The sequence below is a fragment of the Zingiber officinale genome, chromosome 4B (assembly GCF_018446385.1).
Source record: "Zingiber officinale cultivar Zhangliang chromosome 4B, Zo_v1.1, whole genome shotgun sequence".
NCBI lineage: Eukaryota > Viridiplantae > Streptophyta > Magnoliopsida > Zingiberales > Zingiberaceae > Zingiber > Zingiber officinale.
Genome location: NC_055993.1, coordinates 108,378,526 through 108,390,670, shown reverse-complemented (window position 1 = coordinate 108,390,670; position 12,145 = coordinate 108,378,526). Strand labels below are relative to the sequence as shown.

General features: G+C 37.1%; 2 protein-coding genes across 2 annotated transcripts; both read left to right on the top strand.

Moving 5' to 3' along the window:
• Window positions 1-1,184: 1,184 nt before the first annotated feature.
• On the top strand, window positions 1,185-8,362 carry LOC121975993 (probable glucomannan 4-beta-mannosyltransferase 9). Its single transcript, XM_042527958.1, has 9 exons — window positions 1,185-1,894; window positions 1,981-2,079; window positions 2,299-2,551; window positions 5,069-5,179; window positions 5,261-5,397; window positions 6,780-6,893; window positions 6,973-7,172; window positions 7,409-7,600; window positions 7,731-8,362. Exons 1-9 carry the CDS (start codon window positions 1,580-1,582, stop codon window positions 7,891-7,893), a joined length of 1,584 nt encoding a protein of 527 aa, XP_042383892.1. The 5' UTR covers window positions 1,185-1,579; the 3' UTR covers window positions 7,894-8,362.
• A 1,607-nt stretch (window positions 8,363-9,969) lies between these two features.
• On the top strand, window positions 9,970-11,665 carry LOC121975994 (probable aldo-keto reductase 2). The gene is made up of 5 exons (XM_042527960.1): window positions 9,970-10,265; window positions 10,347-10,550; window positions 10,740-10,912; window positions 11,014-11,116; window positions 11,212-11,665. Exons 1-5 carry the CDS (start codon window positions 10,050-10,052, stop codon window positions 11,551-11,553), a joined length of 1,038 nt encoding a protein of 345 aa, XP_042383894.1. The 5' UTR covers window positions 9,970-10,049; the 3' UTR covers window positions 11,554-11,665.
• Window positions 11,666-12,145: the final 480 nt, after the last annotated feature.

Below are 12,145 nucleotides of genomic sequence, written 5' to 3'. Positions count from 1 at the left end.
GATAATCCAGTGTTCAGGGGACCCTTTACGATAAAAAAAAAAATAGAAAAACAATTGAAAATTGGCATTGACAATTCTTGATTAAGTAATGAGGTTGTTTTGATGGGTCAAGGACAGTGATATGGTGCCATGGATGGATCGATGGCGTTGCCAAAATTAATCAATTCTCTAATTTTGACCGATCATTGACTTCGGTCTGTTGAAATTTATCGGTTTTTAACCTTTCTATTTTGGGGGGATTTTTGGACCGATTCCTAACCTCCTCCTCAAGCAAAATTCACCTTTAATTATGTTGTTTAAATGACAGTATATTTTTTAAAAAAAAAAATATGTAATTTTTTTTAAAAAAAAATTATTCAAACTTTAGAAAAGTATTAAAGTGATCATACTCTTTTTAAAGTTAAAGTGTATTAAAAACTAAATCTTCATTATAATTTTGTTCGACTTTTAGAAAAGTGTTAGAGTAGGATATCATAATATACATAGTAATTATATTCAAACTAGAGAAGCGAGAGCAAGATGTAGACGAAGGTCAACTAGGTCGAGATGATGAATGAGTTCGATTCACCTTCGAGTAGGAGTGGATGAGTGTATGTAGTGTCAATATCAATTAGCTCCTTAAGCTATAGCGTAATAGTAAATATATTTAAGGACTCCCTAAGTACTCCTAATTCAAAATTCAAGGAGTGTAAAAAATTTACGTTTAGCGTTTGAATCAATGAGATTGTTGAGCCATTGTGTAAATTACTATTCATACTTTCGAATTTATCCTAGTGATAAAAATATTTCCCTAAATAGGTTGATTAATTAAAATATATATTTATTGATTATAAGTTTTAGTAAATTATAGCACCTAGAAAAAGTCTCAAATATTCAATTTGAAATACCTAAAAGCTTTATATATATATATATATATATATGAAAAGAATAGATCTGAGCTGCCCTTGATAAAGCACTTAACTCTAATAACGAAAACAATTAGTACTGAAATGCAAAAAGCCGATAGAGTTGGGGACTTGGGGTTACGACTTCTTACTGGTTACTGATACTGTCACGTAAGTAAACAAGTAAACCAAAATAGTACTCATTTTCCTTTTTTTTTTTAATAAAAAACCCAATTTAATTTGTTTTTTTTCCTAAGCGATGGGGCGTTCGTTTATTTAAAGGCAATGCTCAGAACCCTCGTGGCCATGCCCGGGTTTCACTCCCTCCTCCCCTCTCCTGCTCCACTCTTCCTTCCCTCCGCCGCCGATCCCTGAGCTCACATTGCCCCCGGAGGAGGAAGAGAGGGAGGAACAAGGCGGTGGTTCGACTGGGCAACCGGTTTTCTGCTCTTTTTTTTTTTTTTTTCGTTTTCCGTTGTAGTTGGCTGGATCTGGTGAGCTTGGCTTCCTCTGCTTCTTGCTCTGTTGGTTTTGGTGGGTTTGGGGGAGAAAAGAGGCATTTTTGTTGTTCATTGCTAGTGTGTGGAGCAGGTGATAGAGAGTGCGTGAGAATTTTTCACCTGAACAACGTCTTTGTGCTCCCTAGCCGGTCCCTTTGTTGATTACATTTGTTTGACATCTGCTCCCGGGAGGAAATGGATAGGGTTTCCTCGGCGGCGATGTTTCCAGGGGCGATCCAAGCGAGGGAGCAGATGGGGTTGGTGTGGCAGCAGGTGAAGGCGCCGGTGATTGTGCCTGTGCTGCAGCTGGCGGTGTACCTCTGCCTGGCTCTGTCGGTGCTGCTCTTCGTCGAGAAGGTCTACATGGCCATCGTGATCACCGGCGTCCGGCTCCTTGGCCGCCGCCCGGAATCGAGATACAAGTGGGAACCGATGGGCGACGATGCCGAGCTCGGCACGTCCGCCTACCCCATGGTGCTCATCCAGATCCCAATGTACAACGAGAAAGAGGTCCGCTCCGATGTCGATCGCATCAACAAATCTCCGTTTGTTTACTTTCCTTGACGCGGGCGTTTCAAATTTATTTGAATTTTCAGGTGTACCAGCTCTCGATCGGAGCGGCTTGCGGGCTCTCGTGGCCTTCGGACCGCATCATCATCCAGGTGCTCGACGATTCCACCGACGAATCCATCAAGGTAGCAGATCAAATCGATTCTTTGAAAATTTTCTTTTGATTTTTCTAAAATATCTCCAAATTCCTCCAAAGAACTTTTTTCAAAACTCTCCTTCAGTAATACCTGAAGAAAACTAAATGCTATGTGCAATTTTGGGAGTTCCCTACAAAGATCACTGCTTTGGCAATTGGAGTGGATTTGAAGTCTGAACTAATCATTGTTCTGTGGCGGAAATGGCAGGAGCTGGTTCAGATAGAGTGCCGGAAGTGGGCGAGCAAGGGAGTAAATATCAAATACGCGATCCGGGAAGACAGGGTGGGGTACAAGGCTGGCGCGCTCAAGCAGGGTCTCAAGCACCACTACGTGAAGGATTGCGAGTATGTCACCATCTTCGACGCCGACTTCCAGCCGGAGCCCGACTTCCTCCTCCGAACCATCCCCTTCCTCACCCACAACCCTCAGATCGCCCTCGTCCAAGGCCGCTGGACCTTCGGTACACTACACACCCAATGCTTTCTTTTCTTAACTTATCTTTCTTTTCCAAAAATAAAGACATTACTAGGCACTAATAAAATCTTCAAAATATATATAATGGTGACAGCTAGTGAACTAGATAAAGACGAAACACATTTATGAACTGAGATTTACAATATATAGATTATTATAGATTTTGTTTGTCTCTTTTTCATGTTTCTGTAGAAATTAATAGATTGGATGGTTTAGGGTATACGTTGTTTCAATGTTATTTATGCTTAAGGACCTCTGAAATCTAGCTGATGACTCATGAGTGTGTCCAGGACCACCATTAATGCGTCATTATGTTTCACATAGTTGCAATAGACAACCGTACAAACACAGGATTTAACTTTAGTAGATCATGAGTCCCACATTATTGACTGTGTTTATTGAAACTATTCATCTTCTTTCTTTTAACTTTATGTTGATGGATACTAACCATGTCAAGCTCCCGTCATCACTGTCAGTGTCATATGATCTAAAACTCATAATCCAAATGGTTATGATTACATAAGCTTATGTTCTGATTTTGGACTTTCTATTATTTTAATATTCTTTCATTCACTTGTTCAGATTCTTGAGCTTTTATCCAAAGAAGATCCCTAATGTTGGAAAATACCCAAATGATATTTTTTGGAGTCAAAATATCTTCTAGTGTTCATGAAACAATTTGAATGATTGAAAAATAAATTTTTCATTAAATTTTATTAGAAAGATACAATCAATTAATTATATCTTATTAAATTATTTTGTGAAATAAGTTGATGGAATAAACTTTGCTACATTGAATTTGTTTGTTATGTTTCACAAAACCCATTAAACTCAATAGGTGTTTGTTTTTAGTATTATTATTATTATAAAAATGAATTATTTTAAAAAATAATAAGAACATTTCATTTTATCAAATTGATGAACTGAAATAATTTACCTTTTAAAAAAAACATGTTCATTTAATTTATAAGTACATTTCTTAAATTTTTTTTAAAAAAGGTAAACATAGTTGATCTTTTCTTCACCAAGTTGTTTGGTGAAATAATTTGAGGGACTAAATTAGAAACATATGTAATTAACTTTATCTTTGTAAAAAATTATACAGTAGGTTTATCGAGTATTTATTTTGATTCAAACATTAAGAACAACTTGATTTAAATATTTTAGACCAGTGTATTGTGACTTGAATATTTTTCAATATTAGAGATATTGAGATAAATTTTTAAAAGATATTTGGATAATTACTTGTGATTATCCCACTTGTCCAAAATAGAGATAGAGATAGATTTTATGAAACTTGCAGTTTATTTGTAGTAAAAGATGATTATATTCATCCTAAGCGTCACTTATAGTCTGTCCGTGAGTTATGTGAAGGAAGGTAGATCATAGGGTCAATTTATAACCGACTGTCAAATTAGCTAAGGGGTGAGATGAGTTTTTTTTCCCGAGATTATACGTCCGTCGAAAATTAATCCTTTATCCTAGTGTGTAATAAATCTCTCATCCTCTAATTATCGGGTAATCAACTGATCATCTCTAAGGACATGAAACTTACCGTTCCTGATTTGAAACATAAGGGTGGCGGCAATGCTGAAAGTTGAGTTTTGTAAACCCAATAGTATTGTAGGTTTTGTAAATCCAAGAATCCAGCATCCAAAATTGGCTGCATTTTGGATGTGAGTTTAAAATAGTAGTTGTCGACCACTTTTATATATATATATATATATAATAAAAAATAAATGAATATTATAAATAAAAATAGTAAATAGAAAAGATAAATAATCATATGTGAATTAGTGGGTCTCAATATAAAATTATTTTTTTATTTATAATTGTAGGAAGAGGTTTATAAATATAGTGGGTTTTTTATTTTTGATGTGACTATGATGTAACACAATAGATCCAATGATAAAATTAAATTTATAAATTTAAAATTACGGTTACCCTAAGATCTGATCAAATAAATCACACTTATTACAGTAACATTATTTTGGACGGAAGGTAGAAGATCCTAGTGCTGTCCTGTACTGGCACACCACATGCCTGGCATGAGGAGCTCGTGATTATAAATTCCTTTTGTTTTCTCTCACATAATCATATGTTTGCAACTTGCAAGTGTGAGAGAGTCAAGAAAAAAAAAAAATAAATAAACACTTATTAATGGGAGATTAAAGAAGAAAAAGGTCCAACAAGTCTTATCACACTTTTGGTACTACCGATCTCTTTTACCACACTGTTCTTGCTGCTTTTCCCATGTGCAATTATACTCACTTGCATCCCATCTAACTGATTGTCTCCACATCCATTTTTTTTTTCATGTCCACCGACACTGCAATTTACTGTATTCTTAATTTTTTTTGTTTCTTATTTATCTTATCTAGTCTGCGCAAGCAAGGTATCTTGTCGGCTCAAATGATGAATCATATTTGTCCAAAAAACCAGTTAAATAATTTTTGGAAGTTGTTTTTTGCTTCCATCCTTGAATGCAATGGATTGACTGCAGTGAATGCGGACGAAAATATGATGACAAGGATGCAGGAAATGTCCTTGGACTATCACTTCTTTGTTGAGCAGCAAGTGGGATCCTCCACCTGTGCCTTTTTCGGCTTCAATGGTTAGTTCTAAATGCACCTCAGAAGTATTTAACCAGTGAAATAAGCTAAGCGATTATGCTCATGAATGGATGCTTGTCAAGGAACTGCCGGGGTGTGGCGGATTTCAGCTATCAATGAGGCTGGAGGTTGGAAGGATAGGACCACTGTGGAGGACATGGATTTGTCTGTTCGTGCAAGCCTCAAGGGCTGGAAATATATCTTCCTCAAAGACCTCGAGGTACGTACACTAATTGAGATTAGTAATCATTCATGAGTCGAATCAGAAGTTTCAAAATTAGTTCAACAAAACTGTGAATATGGAACTAATAATTAGACAGCCGTGTTGCTACCTTAAATGTTGATTTGACTAGTTTCATTCATGTTGAAACAAAAAAATAGGTGAAGATATCCTTTGTCAAAGGAAAGAGATTATTGTTAGAAATCGATTTTTCTTAACGAATTGATTGAATTAAAATATTGGCAGTCTATTTTATAAATAGACTGTCATAAATCACTAACAGCACCATACCGATGCACCACAGATTCGAGCCACTGATTAATTTCAGTTTGATATATTACTATATCAAACTGTATATGTATTTTCTTTTATATTACGCTAAATTGCCCAAAAATCCCCACCCACATTATGTATGCAAAAAAATAATGATTGAATGAGGATTATTTCTCTCCAAATTATCTTGTTTTATATGTAGTCACTGATCTTTGTTTAATCCTCTCAAGAGCTAGTAGGGGAGGTTACGACCTCCCTTCTCTACTGTAACCTATCATTCTTCATTCTAGCTTTCCTCTCTTCCAATTTCTTCACCCTTTAGATCATTGTTCCTGGCCACCACCTCACTAAAGTTGAGATCCTCGTGAATTAGATACTCATTGACGATCACTTCCTCATATCTCTCCAATCCAATTCCTCTATGCTCTTACATCTTGATTCTCATATTTCATTAATAAGTTCTAGTAACATGCTATGTTGATCACAATAGCCACAAATACAAATGCCATATCTCTCAAGTTGAACAATCTTGTTAGCCGCACCATTCATCCTATTATTTTGGTCATGCAACACATATATCATCTATGGACCATGTGGATCGTCCTATCTAGCATCAAGGATAAACTGGAAACCTTAGACATGTAGATTTCCCACTATGCCAAAGTACATATGAACATGCCATAGGATCCTGCTTCAGTAATCCAAAACATTTGCTCACCTGATAACTTCTTTTGTTTTGATGCTAAAAGAAAGAGATTAACAATTAATTGGCTAACAATATGCACTGATTGAATGTTGATTCATCTCTGATTATTTCCTTATCCACCTTTGATATTTTTAGACTTGCAATGTTTATTTTCATTTGGTATATTACTTACTATATTCATTGTTTCTTTTATATCATGTCACAATCTCTATAATATAGGGTATTTTGTATACAAAGAGAATATTGAATGAAGAATTATTTCTCCCCAAATCATCTTGTTTTACACTGTTCATATAATTAAATAATGTTGAAAAACCATTTATCAGCTAAAGAATGTTTTCCCGATGAAATAATTTGATGAGTTCTGAATTCATTTCATGCTTCTTATTATATCTGTGTTCAGGTCAAAAGTGAACTACCAAGTACTTTCAAGGCCTTCCGACATCAGCAACACAGATGGTCTTGTGGCCCTGCAAATTTGTTCAGGAAAATGGTGATGGAGATATCCAAAAACAAGGTTAGTCACATTAGGATATTACTTTTTTTTTTAACATAAAATGTTTACATCTGATGAAAACTTTTCTCTGTAAATACAGAAAGTGACTATCTGGACAAAAATATATGTTATATACAGTTTTTTCTTCATCAGAAAGATTGTAGGTCATATTGTGACCTTCATATTTTACTGCATCGTAATCCCGATGACAGTCTTTGTTCCTGAAGTACAAATACCAAAGTGGGGTTTAGTGTACATTCCTTCAGTCATTACACTGCTGAATTCAGTTGGAACACCAAGGTATGAGAACTTGAAACAATCTTTAACTTTAGATTTGCTTGATTACCAATGCCATCCTTATTTGCTTAACGATGGATCAAACAATTCATGTTTAGTTTTGCTATTTTGACAAGGTCTTCCCAGTTCAACTCTTATGTTTGATGTTAAAACTTCCAAATCAACAAATGACAACACAATAAATCTTCTCTTTGACTAAATCTTACATATAAGCCCTTTGATCCAATGTTGTACTGTAGGTCTTTTCACTTGCTGATGTTCTGGGTCCTTTTCGAGAATGTCATGTCTCTGCATAGAACAAAAGCAACCTTAAGTGGCCTATTGGAAGCAGGGGGGAGGGTCAACGAGTGGGTGGTCACTGAGAAGCTAGGGGATATCATGAAGACAAAATCTAAAGGAGCTAGGAAGCCAAGACTAAGACTTGGTGACAGGTATTCGCAATTCATCTATTACATTTAGGGGATATGCTTGCCTTGTTAAATTCAAAGCATTAGTCTTAGAAGCAAACTTTAAGGAAATAATATTGGATTGAAATGCTCCTTTTCCTGTCCTGAAAAATAGGTTACATCTGATGGAGCTCTTTACTGGAGTCTACCTCTTCTTCTGTGGGTGCTACGATCTTTCCTACGGGAAGAACCATTACTACATCTACCTTTATCTTCAAGCAATCACTTTCGCAATTGTTGGATTTGGTTATGTTGGCACTTTTGTGCCACAATCCTAAGGTCGATATACTGCCGACTGCATTCATACAGTGCCACAAAATCACACCTTGCACCTGGGCATGCTTTAGTTTCAGTAACTGTGGAGATCATTCAAGAAAAGAACCAAGTCTCATCAACAACGAAGGCAGACCTCTATCCAATGTGAGTCTAGAAGGCAGTCTTCTGATAGGATCCTTGTGTGATTAAGAATTGAGTAAATGATGGTCTAACAAAGTGTCACAATGGAACAACCTTGAGTATCAAGGGCAGAAGTAGAGAGCAGATTTAGCATAGTGATGTGTGAAAGCCAGAAATTCTAGATCAATTATAATTATTAAATTTGTCTTTATATTCTTTCGCAGTGTTGTGCTAAAAAAAGGGGGAAAACCAAAAATTAAGTTGAGAAATGAGTTGATAAACTTTAGGTACTAAAGTGTTACTCTATGGCCAAAATATGCAGATGCTGCAATGAAAAAAAATGTATTCCAAGATGCCATTGTAGTATTCTCCCATTTTGGTGTGCACCTTTTTGTAATGAGCATGAGTATCCTATTGTGTGCTTCGATAGTGCATATTTTGTAATCCAGATAACTGATATCTTGGTCCATTGTTGTTCTCCAAGAACATGATCTCCTAAACGGGTTTGCAACTGGCATATTCTTGAAGATGCAAACTGTGTCCATGTCCTTCATAGGCTCCTCTGTTTTTCATATCCGGAGTCTTTTCTTGGTTTCTCCATTGAAAGACCAAGGTAGCTTTAGGTCCGGTAAAAAGTCCTCGGCGCCTAAGATTTTCTATTGGAGTAGGGTCGAGTTTTGTATTATGTAAATTTGTTTGATAAACTAATCAAAGTCAGGTAGAAATTAAAATAAATAAAACTATTTAAATGATTATTTAATTTTATTTTATTTTAATTTAAATTTAGTTAAGTTTAATTTAAACTTAATTGGTTTAGGTATTATTGGATTCTTAATTTAAATTTATTTAATTGTTTGAATTTTTTTATATTTTAAACCTTGTTTAGTTAATTAATAAGTTAGATATTTTAAAAAAAAATTATTTGATAAAAATTATTGACGAATAAAATTCATAAATTTTATTTATGAATATTATATATATATAAGCAGTCCCAAATTGAAATACAACAAAAGAACCTTGAAATACAACAAAAGAACTAAAGTCTATGAAACTTTAAAAAAATATGGATGTTAATGTCATCTCCTATATGCTTTCCGAAAGGTACATATAAACATGGACACATATGAACCACCAACAATTAAAAGAAGAGTCATTATTCCATTCCTTTTAATGGACTATGGTTTGCTTTACAAACTATGGGTACATGACCTTGACTCTCTCCAGGACTTTCTAAAGAAACTTGGACAAATCATAGCTATTGCCCTAGAAGAGGAAGAAACATTGTTATCTGCACTTTTGAAAGTTCACCTCCAGAATGGGTAGGTCTAAAAATTGAGCTTGCTAGACACCTTATCAAAATAGATATTGATGACCTCAATGGTCGGCAATCAGAATTTGATGATTATACTTCTGATGTTGACATCGATTGGGAAGCTTTCTCACCATCACGAGACCAATTGATACATTGGAGAGCTTCGGTCCAAGGGGCTAAGTGGTCATGGGATAAATTAGAAGACCCAAATGAGTATCTTCTAGTAGGAGAAACATATACAGAAAAGATCTACTGGCCAAGAGATATGGGCACCCGATTCCTTCCATTTTCTTTTACAACACAACATTCAACTCTACTACAATATTATCAAAAGAAGGCTAACCGATGGGCCACTAAAAGGTTAGCAAGTTCTGCTCTGACCTCCAGAGCTTACAGAGCCTCCTTAGTCAGATCATAACAATATACAGTCTAAGAGCAACATATAGATACTTCCACGATAAATCAGGCGACCCAATATATATATATATATATATATATATATATATAGACTCTCTGAACTGCAGGCTTACCCTCACGGCAACGTGGCAGACTTCTACGACCAAGCGATACACACTCTCTAGAACAGTTGAAACTTCAGAAGGAAGCTTCTGGGTCTCTCAAAGTAAATAAAACAACTTAAAATACTTAATTTCAGAAGAAAGCTTGGAAATTGTAATCTGCAGCCCTAAATTGAGTCGAGCAGCCACAGAGCTAGTTCGAGCGGAGATGGGAGCGGCGGTGGGGAGGATGAAGCTGGGCTCGCAGGGGCTGGAGGTCTCCCGCCAGGGCCTGGGCTGCATGGGCATGTCCGCCCTGTACGGTCCGCCCAAGCCCGAGCCCGACATGGTCGCCCTGATCCACCACGCCGTCGCCTCCGGCGTCACCTTCTTCGACTCCTCCGACGTCTACGGCCCCTTCACCAACGAGACCCTCCTCGCGAAGGTACAAGAACTCATTTGGTCATTCGCTTCCGATTTAATTTAAGGAAGATAATCGAAGGCCGGCCTTCGATTATATGGTTAGGCTTTTCGAGGGGGAGTGAGGAAGAAGGTGGAGGTGGCCACCAAGTTCGGCTACCACATCGTCGACGCGGCGAACTTCGAGATCCGCGGCGACCCAGCGTACGTGAGGGCGGCCTGCGAAGGCAGCTTGAAGCGGCTGAATATCGACTGCATCGATCTCTACTACCAACACCGAGTCGACATTCGAGTCCCCATCGAGGTCACGGTCAGTGATCGAGTTGCAAAACTAATTCCTCTTTCATTTTTTTTTTCCGAATCAATAGTGAGACGTCCCAATTTTCTTAATCTGTTAAAAAAATATTCACGCTTGTTCATCCAATATTCATATTCATATTCATATTGTAACAACTATGAAATTGTAGCTGTTCTACCAATCCAAGTGTTGTGTTGTTAGATCGGAGAACTAAAAAAGTTAGTTGAAGAAGGTAAAATCAAATACATCGGATTGTCTGAGGCATCCGCTTCGACCATCAGGCGGGCGCATGCCGTCCACCCCATCACTGCAGTGCAGCTCGAGTGGTCTCTCTGGTCCAGAGACGTAGAACAAGATATTATTCCTACTTGCAGGTCAAAACCTTACAATTTAACTAACTTCATCTAGTTCTATATTTTCATTTCATTCATCTTTGAACTGATTTTCCAATTGTTAATTTTGCTGAATTCTGCAGGGAACTTGGTATCGGAATCGTCGCGTATAGTCCTTTGGGAAGAGGGTTTTTCTCTTTGGGACCAAAAATAGTCGAAACACTAACCGATTATGATTTTCGCAAGGTGATGATTGATTACCTAAATTATTTTAATTTCACTATCTAGTTTTGTTAAGCAAAGTCACTACTGACATTACAAGTCGAACGATGAATGATCAGATGGTGCCTAGATTTCAGCCGGAGAACCTTGCTCAAAATGGACTAATATTTGAAGGTGTGAGCGAAATGGCGAAGAGGAAAGGGTGCACCACTTCACAATTGGCCTTGGCTTGGGTCCATCACCAGGGGCCTGATGTTTGCCCCATCCCCGGCACCACCAAGATCGAAAATTTCAATCAAAATATTGGAGCTTTGTCGGTAGAGCTCAGTCGGGAAGAAATGGTCGAGCTCGAGTCGTTTGCCGCGGCGGATGCCGTGATGGGTGATCGGTATGCGACCACCTCGGGCACGTGGAGGGAATCCGAGACCCCTCCTTTGTCTTCGTGGAAGGGCCGCCAATGAACGTAACAAGAAAAACTCAACTCCTATCGAATAAAAGAGCTTGTCAACGGTGTTCGTTAGCTTCACATCTAGATTGAATAAAAGAGCTTTCTTTGGAGTATTGGAGCTCTAATCGCATTTATGTTTAATTTGGTGAAGTCTTGAAAGATCAATTTGCATTTTCTCGCAATCCTTTAATCCCAAAGAGACGTTAACACAATAACATGTGTCTTTTTCTAAAAGAGATTGTTCGAGTTCAAAAAAGGCTCTGTCGAGACAACGAACGTAACTCGAAAAGATTTTCGATTCAAAATTGTTAGTATTACTTATCTGGTTTACATGTTAAATGTATAACACACTGTTTTGTCATAGAAATCTGTTATCCAATTTCTATTATTAAACCTGAAGAATTATGAAACGAAACTTCTTTGATCCCATCAAACAACGACAATGACTCTCGATTCTGGCTGGATTTACAGTTGTAGAACAATTCGATTCGTATATGTTTGCTTCAGAAACAAATCAGCTGCTTCACATGAACCCACTTTCTCGTTCTAGTAGCAACTTGGAAGAAAATTCCTCCACAGAGAAGCACCGTTTTGCCGACTAGTCT